Source organism: Teleopsis dalmanni, chromosome 1 (assembly GCF_002237135.1).
Source record: "Teleopsis dalmanni isolate 2A chromosome 1, ASM223713v2, whole genome shotgun sequence".
NCBI lineage: Eukaryota > Metazoa > Arthropoda > Insecta > Diptera > Diopsidae > Teleopsis > Teleopsis dalmanni.
The window spans coordinates 187,584,084-187,601,738 of record NC_051846.1 but is presented as its reverse complement, the minus strand read 5'-3'; the positions used below and the strand labels follow the sequence as shown (position 1 = coordinate 187,601,738).

At 28.7% G+C, this 17,655-nt stretch overlaps 3 protein-coding genes across 3 annotated transcripts in view; all 3 read left to right on the top strand.

Moving 5' to 3' along the window:
- LOC119666908 (putative fatty acyl-CoA reductase CG5065) overlaps positions 1-1,894 on the top strand; it is a 3,564-nt gene extending 1,670 nt beyond the window's left edge. Inside the window, exons 2-8 of the mRNA XM_038076189.1 lie at positions 495-580; positions 658-767; positions 831-1,020; positions 1,095-1,272; positions 1,363-1,433; positions 1,487-1,612; positions 1,679-1,894. Of these exons, the coding sequence (XP_037932117.1) occupies positions 495-580; positions 658-767; positions 831-1,020; positions 1,095-1,272; positions 1,363-1,433; positions 1,487-1,612; positions 1,679-1,892 (975 nt within the window). The 3' untranslated portion in view covers positions 1,893-1,894. The remainder of the gene's footprint in view (positions 1-494; positions 581-657; positions 768-830; positions 1,021-1,094; positions 1,273-1,362; positions 1,434-1,486; positions 1,613-1,678) is intronic.
- A 3,029-nt stretch (positions 1,895-4,923) lies between these two features.
- Positions 4,924-5,631, top strand: LOC119666907. The gene has a single exon (XM_038076187.1). The coding sequence runs from the start codon at positions 4,924-4,926 to the stop codon at positions 5,629-5,631; it is 708 nt and encodes a 235-aa protein (XP_037932115.1).
- Positions 5,632-7,082: 1,451 nt separating this feature from the next.
- LOC119666906 overlaps positions 7,083-17,655 on the top strand; it is a 13,540-nt gene continuing 2,967 nt past the window's right edge. The window contains exons 1-20 of the mRNA XM_038076186.1: positions 7,083-7,207; positions 9,557-9,842; positions 9,897-10,047; positions 10,936-11,021; positions 11,099-11,208; positions 11,272-11,461; positions 11,535-11,712; positions 11,803-11,873; positions 11,927-12,052; positions 12,119-12,329; positions 14,084-14,134; positions 15,551-15,626; positions 15,729-16,014; positions 16,077-16,227; positions 16,413-16,498; positions 16,569-16,678; positions 16,741-16,939; positions 17,005-17,185; positions 17,246-17,316; positions 17,390-17,515. Coding sequence (XP_037932114.1) covers positions 7,153-7,207; positions 9,557-9,842; positions 9,897-10,047; positions 10,936-11,021; positions 11,099-11,208; positions 11,272-11,461; positions 11,535-11,712; positions 11,803-11,873; positions 11,927-12,052; positions 12,119-12,329; positions 14,084-14,134; positions 15,551-15,626; positions 15,729-16,014; positions 16,077-16,227; positions 16,413-16,498; positions 16,569-16,678; positions 16,741-16,939; positions 17,005-17,185; positions 17,246-17,316; positions 17,390-17,515 — 2,801 coding nt within the window. The 5' untranslated portion in view covers positions 7,083-7,152. The remainder of the gene's footprint in view (positions 7,208-9,556; positions 9,843-9,896; positions 10,048-10,935; positions 11,022-11,098; positions 11,209-11,271; positions 11,462-11,534; positions 11,713-11,802; positions 11,874-11,926; positions 12,053-12,118; positions 12,330-14,083; positions 14,135-15,550; positions 15,627-15,728; positions 16,015-16,076; positions 16,228-16,412; positions 16,499-16,568; positions 16,679-16,740; positions 16,940-17,004; positions 17,186-17,245; positions 17,317-17,389; positions 17,516-17,655) is intronic.

Sequence of the window (17,655 nt, the reverse complement as noted above, 5' to 3'; positions counted from 1 at the left end):
TATGAGAATGAAGTCACTGTAGAGCGGAAAAGAACAGAACACATTTCTTTCTAGGATAAAAAAGGTTGCATTCTTAGAGTCAGCTTTTTTAAAGTTGTTACACTTTAGGACAGACCCTATTGATAATTAGTTGTCTAAATCTAAACATAAACATGTTTGTCCAAATCTATTTTGTGTTGTCCGTGACACACCGCTACTATTCGGGAATCTAGAGTTCTTTCGATTTGAAAACATTGATGTAATTATTATTTTTTAATGGTTATTATTAATTATTATTATTTTTTAACTACTAATGGGAGTGTAGTTAAAAGCAATAGCATTAATCAGCACTTACTGGTACATGTATTCGTGATCGGCTTTTTGCTTACTGAGTCTTCCAGAACTAAGGGGGTCCTTTGGAGTTCTTAAAGCGGTTCTAAAATAACCGCTTTAACCTTACTTTTAAGTTATTATCATAATAAATTTAATCCAAACTTCTTCCTATATATTCATAGGTTTTTCAGGCTTGTGCGGATTGGCGAACAACAATAAGATTAGCTCAAACTTACGATGAAGACACGTTGGAGACCTTAAGTTTAAAGTAAATTTAGTTTTTACTACATTACATAAAACTACACTTTGTGCTATCACAAATTATGTATTTATATATTACAACAGATACATCAACCCATCGCCAAATACCTATACATTTACGAAAAACTTAGCCGAGCAAATAATAAATGAGTACCGTTACAAATTACCAGTAGTAATCTTTAGACCATCAATAGGTATTTTATTATAAAATAAATATATTTTCATGCGATTTGAATTTCTTTAATTTCTTATATCAGTTTTGCCTGCTCTTAAAGAACCATTGCCTGGTTGGATAGATAATTTAAATGGTTCTATAGGTCTTATGCTAGCCTGCTCTTTGGGTATCTTGCGTACTAATTATATTACACATTCACTTAGATACGATCAAGTACCGGTAGATATGGTAGTACGTGCTATGTTAATAGCATGCTTTAAGAAAGGATATCTGTAAGTAAATTATATAAGTTTGGAACTATTAATATTATATTAACAATGATATATGTCATAAAAAAAATGATCAGTTCGAGAGACGATAACAATTTAGATGTTTATAACATGGGCTCAAAAGACTACATACGCCTAAACTTAAGAGAATTTCTTATATTAGCTGAAAAAGAATGTAAAAAAAATCCGTTTAAGAAAACATTATGGACTCCTGGCGGAAAACCGACATTATGTCCATTTACATTTGTAATAAGAGTAAGTAAATTTTTCAAGTTATTCGCATATGTACGCATACATAAAATATGCTTAATAGAGAAAGCAATTCATATATTACGATTTTTTTAGTATATTTTCCTACAACTTTTGTTGTCATATCTGGGAGATATTGGTCTGCGTTTATCTGGGCAGAAACCATTGTGGGTATTAAATATTTATAATAATTATTTGATATATTTTCCAAATTTTCTAGCCTTTTTAAATTGCAACGACGCATTTTTGTTGCAAATAACGCAATTAGATATTTTACAAATAGAGACTGGATTTTTAAAAATGACAAATCCAGAGGTTTGGAGACTATAATACCAAAATCGGAAATGTAATTCTATGTTTTAGAATAAATCAATGTCTTATTAGCTAATTAAAATATTTTTTTAATGTTTAGTGACAAATTTGGCTTAACGGAATACTTACATCGAGATGAAGCTAAAATTACCGCTACTTATATACGTGGCTTGAAAGTATTTTTAATGAACGAACCTGAAGAAGCCAGTAAAGGGACTTGGAGACGTTTTAAAATCTTAACGTATACCAATTATTTATTACAATTTTTAACTGTTTTAATAGCAGTAAGGTTTCTCATATATTTGCTTTTTTAATATTTCTTTGAATGATATTAAATGAACTTTAAAAATTTTCATAAAAATTAATTTCGTTTTTAAAAAAGTAATAATTGTTTAAAATTGTTTATATATAAATAATTATGTAATAAAAAAAAATAATATGAATTGTTTACTAGTGCTTATGCCAAAATTTAATAAAATTGTTTGTATAATAATTATGAAATAAAAATATATATTAATAACTAGTTATTATGCAATAATTTAATAAAATTGTTTATATAATAATTAAGTAGCAAAAATAAAAATTATATAAATTAATAACTAATGTTTATGCAATGATTTTAGCGATCCTTTGTCTAAGTGTCTTATTCTTAGTGACCTCTCAATCCAGTTATTACTGCTACGATTATTAATCTGAGGTCGTTCTTTTTTACAAGCTCTCTATTAGATTCTTGTAAATCTGGGTTCAGATTCGAAGCACAGTTCTTAATAATCTCTTTATTAAGTTATCGTGCCTCTAGCTTTCGATCTGACTTTACGGTTCTTTATAAACTGTCTGTTGGAATATTGCAAATCTGGTTTTTAATGTAAAGGCATTATTGTAAATAATCTCTTAACTCAGTTATCACGCATCTGGGTTTTTAATTGAGATAATAGTTTTATAATCTCTCTAGTAAGTTGTTGTGATTATAGTCTTTGATTTAAAATAATTAACAGATATACATAATCTGTTAATTCAGTTATTAAACCTCTGTATTTGATTAAAGGTAATTTTTTACAATTTTTATTTTGGGTTATTGAGAACCCAGTCTTTAATTTGAAGTCATGTTCTCCTATAAGAAGATGACTTCTTAAAGATTTCTTCAAAATTTGTCATTTTAGTTGTTTTACCATTGGTTTTTGATTCGAAGTAATAATGTTTCACTTAGTCATGGCTTACAATATCTATATTGTGTTGTTACGGAACTAGTTTTTGTACTAAATTAATAATTCTTAATACTTCCTCAATTCAGTTACTACGCCTTTGGTCTTTGATATAAGGTTATGCTTCTTCATAATTTCTCCTTCAAATTGTCTCGATTTTAGGCTTTTGATCAGTCATTCTTCATAATAATCTCTCAATTCCGTTATTACGCCTCTCGTTTTTGATTTGAGGTTATGTTCTTTATAACTTATCTATTGGAGTAATGTGATTCTTGCTTCTGATTGAAATTTATTACTTTTAATAATCTTTAAATTCAATTATTACGAGTATCCTTTTGCTTTTGACTCGAGGTTGTGATTTTTTACAAAATAACTGACATGGCTTTCTGACGGTTTGTTATGGATCTAGCTTTTTATCTGAATTCACAGTTCCTAATAATCTATTATTTGCGTATCTGACTTTTTGTCTGTACTGTAGTTACAACATATTTATTAGGTTATTGTAACTGTAAATTTTAATCCCAAATCTTTATTCTTAAGAATTTAAAATCCTTGACTCTAGTATCTTGTTAATAGTAAAAATTAAAGTCAAGACAAATAGCTAAAGTTTAAAATTTACTTAATATACTTAAATGTGGTTATCAGTGTAGTTTATATTTAAGCAATTAAATATATAATTGCGATCGTTAAGTCTACAGGTGAAATTTTCCTATTCAAATTGAACGTCTTTATCCATAATTTTTATTCGAAAATCCATATTATATCTACATATATATAAAATCGTTTGTTCGTCTGTTCGTTACTCAATAACTTTTTAATGACTTAACTAATCTTCTTGATACTCTCAGATCTTATTTATATAGTTTTTCGGCGTAACATAGGCTATTAAAACATTCGATATTAGTTATAATTTTAATTTAAATAATAAATTTAATAATTTCCGTTTCAAACTGTCCGACAGTTTGAATGATACTGATTTTCTTTTTATTTTTTTCAAATAAAAAAAATTTATTACATTAGCATAGATTTCAATATATTTTAAAAATTAAACTGGATATATATACATTTGCTTAATAATTAGAATAGAGGAAAAATATATTTTTCTTATTAATTGTAGCTGTGCTTAAAGAAAAAATGCCAAGATTTAAGAATTGAATAAACAACAAAATATTTTTGGGCAATACGTAAGAACTTTACTTTATTCGGAAGTTCCAACATATTTCACATGGAACAAAACTTTAAAAAAGTGGCAGCCATGTAAACGAGGTGTTGCAGTCAATAGTTATCCAGGATTATTTTCAGCAAACACACTGGGTCGTTTATATACTGTTCATCCAAAACAACGAGAGTGTTTTTTTTAAGACTGCTTTTAATAAATGTACGCGGTCCAACATCGTATGAGTATTTGAGAACTGTCAATGGTCAGCTATACAATACATCTCATGATGCATGTAGAGAATTGCAATTGCTGGAAAGCGATAATCATTGGGACATCACGCTCCGGGATGCAGTATTAAGTTCTTTTCCACATCAAATTCGTCAATTATTCGCCATATTGTTGACAACATGTTTTCCAAATAATCCCAAAGAATTGTGGGAAAAATATAAATGCTCAATGAGTGAAGATATACTACATAGACATAGAACAACAAATCATAACTCAAATATTCAATTCAATCGGGAAATTTATAACGAAGCTTTGATTATGATCGAAGACTTATGTTTACTTATATCAAATCAACCAATTAAATTATAAGGATTGTATTCGCCAAATCGTTTGGCAACCGATCTATTTAACAATGATATGCAGTGCGACCTTCAGTATAGCTCTGAAGATTTGGTTGAATTTGTTACAAGAAGCGAACAAATCTTAACGCACCAACTAAAGCTCATTTATGATTGGCTTTCGAACGCAATTGCAGCAAAAGAAGGCGGCTTTTTTTTTCTTGGATGCATCAGGTGGAACTGGAAAACCTTTCTTAATTTTAGTCATTCTTGCAAAGGTTAGGATGCAAGGTAATATCGCTTTAGCACTTGCATCATCTGGAATCACTGCGACATTGTTAGATGGTGGTAGAACAACCCATTCGGCACTAAAGTTGCCACTAAACATACATTCATGTGAAAATGCAGTATGCACTATATGGCTAAAGTACTTCAAAAAAGTCACATCATTGTTTGGGATGAATGCACAATGGCACATAAGTATTCATTGGAAGCATTAAATCGAACACTTAAAGATTTAAATGCCAAGGATAGACTTTTTGGAGGCGCTTTAATTTTATTGGCAAGTGATTTTAGACAAACATTGCCAGTTATTCCAGGTTCAACCTATGCTGATGAAGTCAATGCTTGCCTCAAATCATCTATTTTGTGGCGTAGTGTCCATATATTGCGACTTACCGAAATCATGCGTGTTGGACTACAGAGGGATTTAGCTGCAGAACTATTTGCAAAACAATCGATGGATATTGGTAATGGAAACGTAAGTCTTCATGAAAATACGCAATTTATTAAATTGCCAGAAAATTTTTGTAAAATTGTTAATTCGAAAGAGGAATTAATAGAAAGCTTATTTTCTCACACATATCAAAATTATCAGAACCATCAATGGCTTCAAAGTAGAGCGATTCTGGCTGCCAAGAACTTAGATGTGCTACCTGGTAATTTAATTTCGTTAAAATCCATCGACACAGTGGTAGATGAAAACGAGATTGTGAATTATCCCACTGAGTTCTTAAATTCGCTTGATTTGCCAGGACTACCACCACACAATGTAGTTTTAAAAGTTGGTTCACCAATCATTTTATTACGCAATCTAAACCCACTAAAATTATGTAATGGAACATGATAAGTAATTAAAAGACTTATGGGGAACTTAATTGAATCAACAATATTAAGTGGAAAATTCAGAGGAGAAAATATATTGCTTCCACGCATACTAATTATACCAACCGATGTTCCAATTCAATTCAAACGATTGCAATTTCCAATTCGTTTAGCATTTGCGATGAGATTAATAAATCTCAAGATCAAACATTAAAAGTATGTGGACTGAATTTGGAACATCCATGTTTTTCGCATGGGCAACTATATGTTGCATGTTCCCGTGTTGGAAAACCTTCTGATCTATATATATACGGTCAAAATGGCTTAACAAAAAATATTGTTCATGATTTAGCTTTAAGATAACATAAGAGCTCATAATAAAACTGTTAATATAATATTAAAAAAAAAACATGAAAATATTTGTAACATAAGTAATGCATGTGGACTTTTTGCAGTTCAAAAGAAAAAATCAATTCAAAATAATTTTCGCATTAAAATGCTAAAGGTTAAGTTGAATAACAACACACATATTATAACTCAACTGAGCCAGGAAAATTAATTGCAAGGGGAAACAACGTTCGCCGGGTCAGCTAGTATATATATATATTCCAACTAAACAATATATAGTATTTAGGAAAAAAGTGTTCTTAATTAACGAAATCTCTAAATTTAACACAACACTTCTAAAATCTATCAAGATCTCTACAATTCTAAAGTCTGATGACTCTATCTCTAGTAGCTCTAGAAGTTCTATTGTATTTGGTCATTACCCTCTATGACCATCAACTATATCCTTTGCTAATTATATGTCAGCGTTTGGTGTTCATTATTTAACAGTCTTATTGACTAATGTGTCCTCCATATCAAATATTATGCACAGTCCAAACTTATAATCTTGAGTTTAGCACCAGCTGTACGTTTTATTAACTCATTATCCAACTATGTTGCATTCTTAACTTGCATTCTTCTGTATACTTGAACTATTTTTTTTTGGAAGCGGGATTTTAGTCCCAAATCAGATGGGTAAAATTAAGCCCACAGCATTTACGAAATTAATAATTAGTCTCGAATTGTTTTAGTTGTACTTCTAGGGCGCAAAATAGATCTTTTAGATCGGACTGCATTCATAGTCTATTATTTAAGAATAATATGGGTTCAGATCTACTTAGAATATTTTACTTTATTTCAATAAGAAAAATAATTAATGAATTCATTTCTTCAAATATCGTGATTATATAGCTCAAGAAACTGATCCCTTTTTCTTCTAGTCTTACACGACTTTACTTTTATGTAATGTTTTGTATATGTTTATGTTTTGTATATATTTGCATTTTAATTATCCATTACACTATTTAAAACAAAAAAGAAACAGGTCTACATTTAGTACATCGGTTGGCATTGTTTGATACAGTTTTATTAAATTGAATTTCAAAAGTTTATTGAATAAATTTCAAATTTAAAGCTTAAGAAATTTCTGGAAATATATTGGAATATTGTGTTGGAATATTATCTATTGGATTTTAACCAGAATTGATAAGCAACTATGTTAATTACAGAGTTTTTTGAAAATCAGGATATATTCATAACTGGCGCTACAGGTATATAACATAAAGATCTTTGAAGAATAACGTGGTTTTGAATTAATAATTCGGTGTAAGTGGATCAGACCTCTTCGATTCTAAGAAGTTGGAATCTCAAGATCTGCTGAAATTAAAAAACCTATCGTTGTTAAAAGTAATATTTAAACTGAAATAGATAATTTATAATTACAAAAATAAAGTCATTATCGACCCGGTAGTGTTAATGTTTGGTCTGCGTCTTTGGTCTTGATACCAAACAATACAAAGGTATTAAAAGTATAACCAAGCATATATTTTTCGTAAGGGCAAAATTGTGTTTACTTATTTATATAAATATATATAAAATCGATTTGTTAAAAATAATGCCTGATAAATAATAAAGCCTAAAAGTGCTATTTGACCTAAGAAAAGTTATGATTCAGTTACATTTGATTATGTCCATTTTTTTGTGTTTAAAATATATTAGATTATGCATTCAGTTGCATTAGAAATGCATAAGGAAGTATATTAATTTAAACAATAATTATATATGGTACATTGCTTAAGCATTAATAGGTTACGCTCGTGTGAGATTTCCACCAACGACTTTAAAAAATGAAGAATGGGGTTTTTTCATATACATAAGTATAATATAGATACTGTCATATTTAATGTGGACTAACCATGTCTGATGGACAGCTCTGATTCACACTAATATGCTATTATAAATCCAATACGTCTTAACAGTGCGACTATTTCAATTAAGACCAATAAGTAATAATGACTTAAGCATAATAAAATTAATAAAATAAAATTAATAATAAATAAATAATTAAAATAAATTAACTAACTTAACAAAATTAACTTAATTAATTAAGTTAGTTATCATTAATTAATATTAAAATTTCAACAATTTATTACCTATTTTTCCTAACATCTAGAAAAATAGTTTAATTGATGAGCGGTACTACTTCGTTTCAGCAAATGGCTTTACAAAATAAACAAGTGTTTAGTTTTTAGTCCTCGTAACACAACTGGAGAAATCTCAAGAAATCTCTGTGTAACCAGGTAGTACATAATATCTTCTAAGCTTTTAAATATATCGTCTAAAACTATCGTCTGGAGTTGCAATGAAATTTCTAATTTCTTTAATGATTGTTCCTTCCTAGTACTTAAAAGGCCTCAAAGCCGAAACGGTGCACAACTGAAGGAATTTGTAATTTCTTTAATGTTGTTGTAACCTGCTAGGATCTAAAAAGCAGATAACATGAAAGGATTAACAAGACTAATACATAGATTGGAATGTGGATAGGTTATAGTAAATTGAGGGAGAATCAAGGAGTATCTGTGGATTGGGGTTTGGGGTTGGGTGGTGTTTAATTAAAAATCAACCCAGGTCAATGGTCAATGGGGTGAGTTCAAATGTCGATTAGATGGAGGTTTGTGTGTGCAGTGGAATGTTTTTTTAATCATTTTTCCTAGTATTAAAAAGTCTCAATCCCTATATTAAACACGAAGGGGAGAATCTGAAAATTTTGCTTATAATATTTACTTTTCTAATCTGGTGGTATATATTTAAGAGATTGCGAACTTTAATACATCGTCTAAGGCTATCTTCGTGAGATATGGCGTAATTTGTTCTTTGTAATTTGGTTAGTGTCACAAATAAAGTGACAAAGTACTTGGATTTTGAGCATTGAAAGTTTGTGCAGCCTTGGCTAATTGTGGAAAAACACGTTTAGTCTAATTTGATTCTAATTTGACAGGCACGAGTTCTAAGCCTGGCACTTGCGGACTAGGTTAGGTTAGTTTAAACTGGTGACAGCCCAAGAGATCCATTTAGGCTTATAAGCCCATTGTGTTAGCGTATATTTAAAAACTTAGGCGTTAGAACCACTTAGAACCTTTGGCAGAGCTTATAATGCTATTTAAGGGAGTATAAATTACTGACTAAACTATAAACTATTTAAAAATAAAAATTCGAATATTTTCTAAAATCACTGATGATGAGTAGTACTTGGGAATACTCGAAATATCGTTGTATGGTCAATCAAATTACAATAAATTAATTAAAATTTGTGTTATTGTTTCTTCATTACAGTTCGAATCCCTCTAATTTTGAAATTTGTGATTGTTGAAATCATTGTTGCTATTATTAAAAAAGTTTCAAGCCAGAGTAACAATATGACTGGACAAATCTTTAAATTAAGCTCGCTTTATATATTTTTCTAACGTGTTATTATACCTTTGTGAGATCTCGATACAGATCGGGTTATGTATATGTCAGCATTCTAGACTTCGCTACTTACTGTATATGTTATATCTATATAAATCATATACGTATATTTTTGAACGATTTTAATATATTTTTATTTTAACAAAATTAAGGCTTCATTGGTAAAGCCTTGCTGGACAAATTATTACGTTTATCACCAAATATTGGAAACATTTACGTGCTTATACGAAGCAAAAAGGGAAAAAGTGTTCAGGAACGTTTAAAAGCGCTTTTAGAAGCTCCTGTATTTGAGAACTCTTGGAAAGAGCAGCCGCAGAATATATCGAAAGTATATGCGATCGATGGCGATACCACTAAGTTAAAACTGGGTATTGGTAATGATGATATGGAGAAATTGAAAAATGTTTCAATATTAATACATGCGGCAGCTACTGTAAGGTATGTTTACAAATTTCTTGTATCAAAATGTTTTTAATTACTTTTATTTAACAGATTCGATGAGCCTCTACATCCTGCTATACTTCAAAATACACAAAGCACCTATGAAATTATAAAAATTGCAGAGAATTTGAAACAGCTTAAAGTTCTCATGCATGTATCGACAACATTTTGCAATTCTAATCATACTGAGAGCGATGAAGAGGTAATAAACAATAAGACTAGATCCATAAAAATATTATAAAATATATGTGATAAGATATAGGCCTTATTAAAAATAGCAAAATTTATCACATCAGCTTTATCACAATTCTGTCTGCATAACGTCGGTTAAACCTACTAGGGACTTATTTATCAGAGGAGTTATTCGTCAGTTCCAAAACCACCCTTTGAAGAGTTTCTTATAATTTATTAAAGTTTGAAATAGTTAAAGTTCGAAATAGTTTGAAAACTAACCAACGAACCTAACCTATTAAAAGTAGCTAATAATGAACAATTTTAAATATCTGAACTAGTTATATGGGTTCGAAAATTATTTTTAACTAAAATTTATGGGTTCATTTTTCATAAGATAAATCTATAAATTTATATATAATTTTCAAAATGTCTCCTTAGTCACTATAGAGCGGAAAAGAACAGAACACATTTCTTTCTAGGATAAAAAAGTCTGCATTCTTAGAGTCAGCTTTTTTAAAGTTGTTACACTTTAGGAGAGACCCTATTGATAATTAGTTGTCTAAATCTAAACATAAACATGTTTGTCCAAATCTATTTTGTGTTGTCCATGACACACCACTACTATTCGGGAATCTAGAGTTCTTTCGATTTGAAAACATTGATGTAATTATTATTTTTTAATGGTAATTATTAATTATTATTTTTTAACTACTAATGGGATAGTAGTTAAAAGCAATAGCATTAATCATCACTTACTGGTACATGTAATCGTGATCGGCTTTTTGCGTACTGAGTCTTCCAGAACTAAGGGGGTCCTTTGGAGTTCTTAAATCGGTTCTAAAATAACCGCTTTAACCTGACATTTAAGTTATTATCATAATAAATTTAATCCAAACTTCTTCCTATATATTCATAGGTTTTTCAGGCTTGTGCGGATTGGCGAACAACAATAAAATTAGCTCAAACTTACGATGAAGACACGTTGGAGACCTTAAGTTTAAAGTAAATTTAGTTTTTACTACATTACATAAAACTATACTTTGTGCTATCACAAATTATGTATTTATATATTACAACAGATACATCAACCCATCAGCAAATACCTATACATTTACGAAAAACTTAGCCGAGCAAATCATAAATGAGTACCGTTACAAATTACCAGTAGTAATCTTTAGACCATCAATAGGTATTTTATTATAAAATAAATATATTTTCACGCGATTTGAATTTCTTTAATTTTTTATATCAGTTTTGCCTGCTCTTAAAGAACCATTGCCTGGTTGGATAGATAATTTAAATGGTTATATAGGTCTTATGCTAGCCTGCTGTTTGGGTATCATGCGTACTAATTATATTACACATTCAATTATACACGATCAAGTACCGGTAGATATGGTAGTACGTGCTATGTTAATAGCATGCTTTAAGAAGGGATATCTGTAAGTAAATTATATAAGTTTGGAACTATTAATATTATATTAATAATGATATATGTCATAAAAAAATGATCAGTTCGAGAGACGATAACAATTTAGATGTTTATAACATGGGCTCAAAAGACTACATACGCGTAAATTTAAAAGAATTTGTTATAATAGCTGAAAAAGAATGTAAAAAAAATCCATTTAAGAAAACATTATGGACTCCTGGCGGAAAACCGACATTATGTCCATTTACATTTGTAATAAGAGTAAGTAAATTTTTCAAGTTATTCGCATATGTACGCATACATAAAATATGCTTAATAGAGAAAGCAATTCATATATTACGATTTTTTTAGTATATTTTCCTACAACTTTTGTTGTCATATCTGGGAGATATTGGTCTGCGTTTATCTGGGCAGAAACCATTGTGGGTATTAAATATTTATAATAATTATTTGATATATTTTCCAAATTTTCTAGCCTTTTTAAATTGCAACGACGCATTTTTGTTGCAAATAACGCAATTAGTTATTTTACAAATAGAGACTGGATTTTTAAAAATGACAAATGCATAGCTTTGGAGACTATAATACCAAAATCGGAAATGTAATTCTATCTTTTAGAATAAATCAATGTCTTATTAGCTAATTAAAATATTTTTTTAATGTTTAGTGACAAATTTGGCTTAACGGAATACTTACATCGAAATGAAGGTAAAATTATCGCTACTTATATGCGCGGCTTGAAACTATTTTTAATGAGCGAACCTGAAGAAGCCAGTAAAGGGACTTGGAGACGTTTTAAAATCTTAACGTATACCAATTATTTATTACAATTTTTAACTGTTTTAATAGGAATAAGGTTTCTCATATATTTGCTTTTTTAATATTTCTTTAAATGATATTAAATGAACTTTAAAAATTTTCCTAAAAATTAATTTTGTTTTTAAAGAAAGTGATAATTGTTTAAAATTGTTTATATATAAATAATTATGTAATAAAAAAAAAAATAATATGAATTGTTTACTAGTGCTTATGCCAAAAATTAATAAAATTGTTTGTATAATAATTAAGTAGCAGAAATAAAAATTATATAAATTAATAACTAATGTTTATGCAATGATTTTAGCGATCCTTTGTCTAAGTGTCTTGTTCTTAATGACCTCTCAATCCAGTTATTACTGCTATGATTATTAATCTGAGGTCGTTCTTTTTTACAAGCTCTCTATTAGATTGTTGTAAATCTGGGTTCAGATTCGAAGCACAGTTCTTAATAATCTCTTTATTAAGTTATCGCGCCTCTAGCTTTTGATCTGACTTTACGGTTCTTTATAAATTGTCTGTTGGAATATTGCAAATCTGGCTTTTAATGTAAAGGCATTATTGTAAATAATCTCTTAACTCAGTTATCACGCATCTGGGTTTTTAATTGAGATAATAGTTTTATAATCTCTCTAGTAAGTTGTTGTGATTATAGTCTTTGATTTAAAATCATAATTGATATTCATAATCTGTTAATTCAGTTATTAAACCTCTGTGTTTGATTAGAGGTAATTTTTTACAATTTTTATTTTGGGTTATTGAGAACCTAGTCTTTAATTTGAAGTTATGTTCTCCTATAAGAAGCTGATTTCTTAAATATTTCTTCAAAATTTGTCATTTTAGTTGTTTTACCACTGGTTTTTGATTCGAAGTAATGATGTTTCACTTAGTCATGGCTTACAATATCTATATTGTGTTGTTACGGAACTAGTTTTTGTACTAAATTAATAATTCTTAATACTTCCTCAATTGAGTTACTACGCCTTTGGTCTTTGATATAAGGTTATGCTTCTTCATAATTTCTTCTTCGAGTTGTCTCGATTTTTGCTTTTGATCAGTCATTCTTCATAATAATCTCTCAGTTCCGTTATTACGCCTCTCGTTTTTGATTTGAGGTTATGTTCTTTATAACTTATCTATTGGAGTAATGTGATTCTTGCTTTTGATTGAGATTTATTATTTTTAATAATCTTTAAATTCAGTTATTACTAGTATCCTTTTGCTTTTGACTCGAGGTTGTGATTTTTTACAAAATAACTGACATGGCTTTCTGACGGTTTGTTATGGATCTAGTTTTTTATCTGAATTCACAGTTCCTAATAATCTATTATTTGCGTATCTGACTTTTTGTCTGTACTGTAGTTACAACATATTTATTAGGTTATTGTAATTATAAATTTTGATCCCAAATCTTTATTCTTAAGAATTTAAAATCCTTGACTCTAGTATCTTGTTAATAGTAAAAATTAAAGTCAAGACAAATAGCTAAAGTTATAAAAATAAATTGTTAAGTTCATTAACATTTAGCAGTCCTATTAAAATTTTAGATTATGCATTTTTTGAAAAAAAATAATTCTCAAAATAAAAAAAATATAAACCTTTGAGTTGGTAAAGAGAGCTGAAAAATTTCCATATTCACATTGGCAGTCTATATGTATCGATTGAATGTGTAGCAATGGTGCTATGAAGTACAACGTATAATATTTATTCGAAAATAATTAATGAATTAGGAATTCAAATTAAGTATTTTAAATTATAACTAATTTTAAAGCAAAATGCTATATTGTTTGGAGTATTTTAAAATTCAAGAAAACAGTTGAAGTGTTGCACAGTGAACGTACGGTTTAGATTTCATAAACTCCGAAAGGTCTGCAATATTAAAAATTTTAAAACTTTATAATAAATAATTTATTATTTAACAGTATAAAAATTAAATTTACTTAATATACTTAAATGTGGTTATCAGTGTAGTTTATATTTAAGCAATTAAATATATAATTGCGATCGTAAAGTCTATAGGTGAAATTTTCCTATTCAAATTGAACGTCTTTATCCATAATTTTGATTCGAAAATCCATATTATATATATATATTCCAACTTAATAATATATAGTATTTGAGAAATAGTGTTCTTAATTAACGGAATCTCTAAATTCTATTCTAATAAAATTTAACACAACACTTCTAAAAGCTATCAAGATCTCTACCTACAATTCTCAAGTGAGATGACTCTATTTCTAGTAGCTCTAGAAGTTTTATTGTATTTGGTCACTACCCTCTATGACCATCAACTATATCCTTTGCTAATTATATGTCAACGTTTGGTGTTCATAACTGAACTCTTATTGACTGTTAAATAACAGTTAATCTGTCCTCTATATCAAATACTACGCACAGTCCAAACTTATAATCCTGAGTTTAGCACCAGCTGTACGTATTATTAACTCATTATCCAACTATATTGCATTTTTAACTTGCATTCTTCTGTGTACTTGAACTATTTTTTGAAGAAGAGGACTTCAACAAATATTTTGTCATATGGAAATAGTTTTTGTTTCGTAGATTTTATATATCTCGTAGATTTATATATCCTGTTTATGAAAAAAATAAAAACCACAGATATGTTGAACTATTAACAGATCTGTATTCGTTCCATTTATTGGAAAGCGACATTAATTATTGGGGTAGTATTATTATTTGAAGTATTAGTATATAGTTTCAGTGTCGAGAGAGCAAACCATCGGAGATCTGGGTGATTTTAGAACGTTGAAGTCTCACAATAACTTTGGCTTCGATTTAAAAAAAAAAACATTTAGTATCGGTGTATGTGATGAGAAGTATATATCATATACACATATTTGATATTTAATATACATAGGTATATAAAAATTATTTACTTGTGGTATAATCCATTTCATAAGGAAATTCAACTGAATGAACTACAACAAATTATTCATCGCTATCGATGAAAAAAATCGCGGTCGTACTTACTAAAATTCACTATATTAAAAAATCTACGTTATGAGTAATTATATATAATATATATCTCCACAATATAAATAACAACACCTAGCCATTGAATCTTATGCAGTAAAAGTTTTACTGTTTGTGAATAAGAAATTCTAATTGGTCACATCAATTCTATTTTAATTTATTCGACCTTTTAATGAACCCGATGATTCTTGTAAATTATACATACATATATATATACACATTTAACCCATATTTTAACCCATATAAAAATTTACATTCATGGATTTTAACATATATTATTTATTTACAGAATAATAGAAGTACTGGAATTATGTCGATTAGAAAATTTTTTAAAAATCAAGAAGTGTTTATAACCGGTGGTTCAGGTAAGAGATTTAATGTTAATATATTATTTAATTAATTGTAATTTTTTTTTAAATATATTTCATTCATTTATTAAATTTTATATAATTATTTAATACGAAAAGGTTTCATTGGAAAAGCAACGATCGAGAAACTATTACGTTCCTGTCCCAATGTTGGTAATATATATGTCTTAATGCGTAGTAAAAAGAATCGGAATCCTGAAGAGCGTTTACGTGATATTTTAAAATCTGCACTTTATAATCGTATAAGACAAGAAAATCCACAAGTTTTAAAAAAAGTAATTGCAATCGAGGGAAATTGTGCTGAATTGGGTTTGGGTATAAAACCAGAAAATTTGGAGAAATTAAGGAATGTCTCCATAGTAATTCATTCAGCAGCAAGTGTTAGGTATATCGAAAATTATTAAACCTATTAAAGTTTGTTATATATATTTATTTAATTATTAATAGATTTGATGATGCTTTACGCGATGCTATAATTTTAAACACACGCGGAACTCACGAATTAATTAAGATCGCAGAGACATTGAAGAATCTGAAGGTGTTTGTGCATATTTCTACAACTTATTGTAATCCGGACAAGCAAGTAGTAGAAGAGGAAGTAAGTAAGAAAGTTGGGGGAATATAGTTCTTTCCTATTTTATTTAAAGTTTTGAGTGAAAAACAAAATAACTATAAAAGTAGTTCACTTAGGGCCGATTTTGCAACTGAAGTCTCAAACATAGTAGACAGAGTTTAACCTCTATGTGAAGTACTAACTTATGTACATATTTTTTTCTTACTTAGGTTTATCCAGCTTTCGCAGATTGGCGCACTACTATAAAACTAGCAGAAACATATAATACTGAAACGTTGAATATTTTAAATTTGAAGTAACTTTATATTATAATGAATTTGTGTATATATGTATACAATATTTAAAACAATTATTTTTTGTTACAGATATAGTAATAATCAACCAAATACATATACATTCACAAAAGGATTATCTGAACAAATAATTAATGATTATAAAGATAAATTACCCTTAGTAATATTTAGACCTTCAATTGGTATAAATCACAATTAATAATTTATATATATAATTTGCCTTCTATTAAAAATATTTTCTTAGTTATATCATCGCTAATTGAACCTTTTCCTGGTTGGGTGGATAATTTTAATGGACCTATTGGACTGCTAGTCGCCTGTGGTACCGGCATAATGCGTACAATGTATGGTGATCCAGATATTGTTTCTGATTTTGTACCTGTAGATATTGCAGTACGTGCACTTTTGATGGCTGCGTATGATAGGGCCATGGAACCGCATGAGTAAATTATAATATTTGCATATATCATTTAATATATCCACAATTTTTATATATGTATATATTAAGTATAAATAGAGAAGATAATGATTTGAAAGTGATTAATTGTGCCACGGCTTCAGTTTGTCCCATAACTACTGGTCAAATTATTGAATATGGCAAAGAGATTGTTAAAAAAAATCCATTTGATAAAACATTGTGGGTACCAGGTGGTAGCATAACACGTTGTCCTGCTTGGAATTTTATACGGGTATGTCTTTAAATTTATTTATTTTTTTTTACTTTCTATGATTAATATATAATTTTGTAGTTCATAACAATGCATGTATTTATGGCAGTATTGGTGGACTCAGCTTTACGTTTCTTAAACCAAAAGCCCTTGTGAGTTCCTTTCTTTGTTTTTTCTCTTGATCTGTTTTCTGAATTAATTATATATGTATTTCTGAATTTTCAGCCTTCTTAAAGTACAACGTCGTATTTATATGGCGAATTTGGCTTTACATTATTTTGCCACTACCTCATGGGTGTTTAAAAATAACAACTTGATTGAATTAGATGCAAATGTCTCGGATGCTGAAAGGTTAGTAAAGACTTCTATGATATATCAAGGTCAAAAAAGTTAAGTTAAAGCTTTATTTGTAATTTTAGCTGTCAAATATTTTCATTTTGCATTGAAAGCTACAACAATTGACAGCTACAATTACAAACAGAACTCTCGTG

Bases quoted from the DNA above. Each gene is read 5' to 3' on its own strand.
- LOC119666907 (XM_038076187.1), top strand. From the start codon at position 4,924: ATGGCTAAAGTACTTCAAAAAAGTCACATCATTGTTTGGGATGAATGC.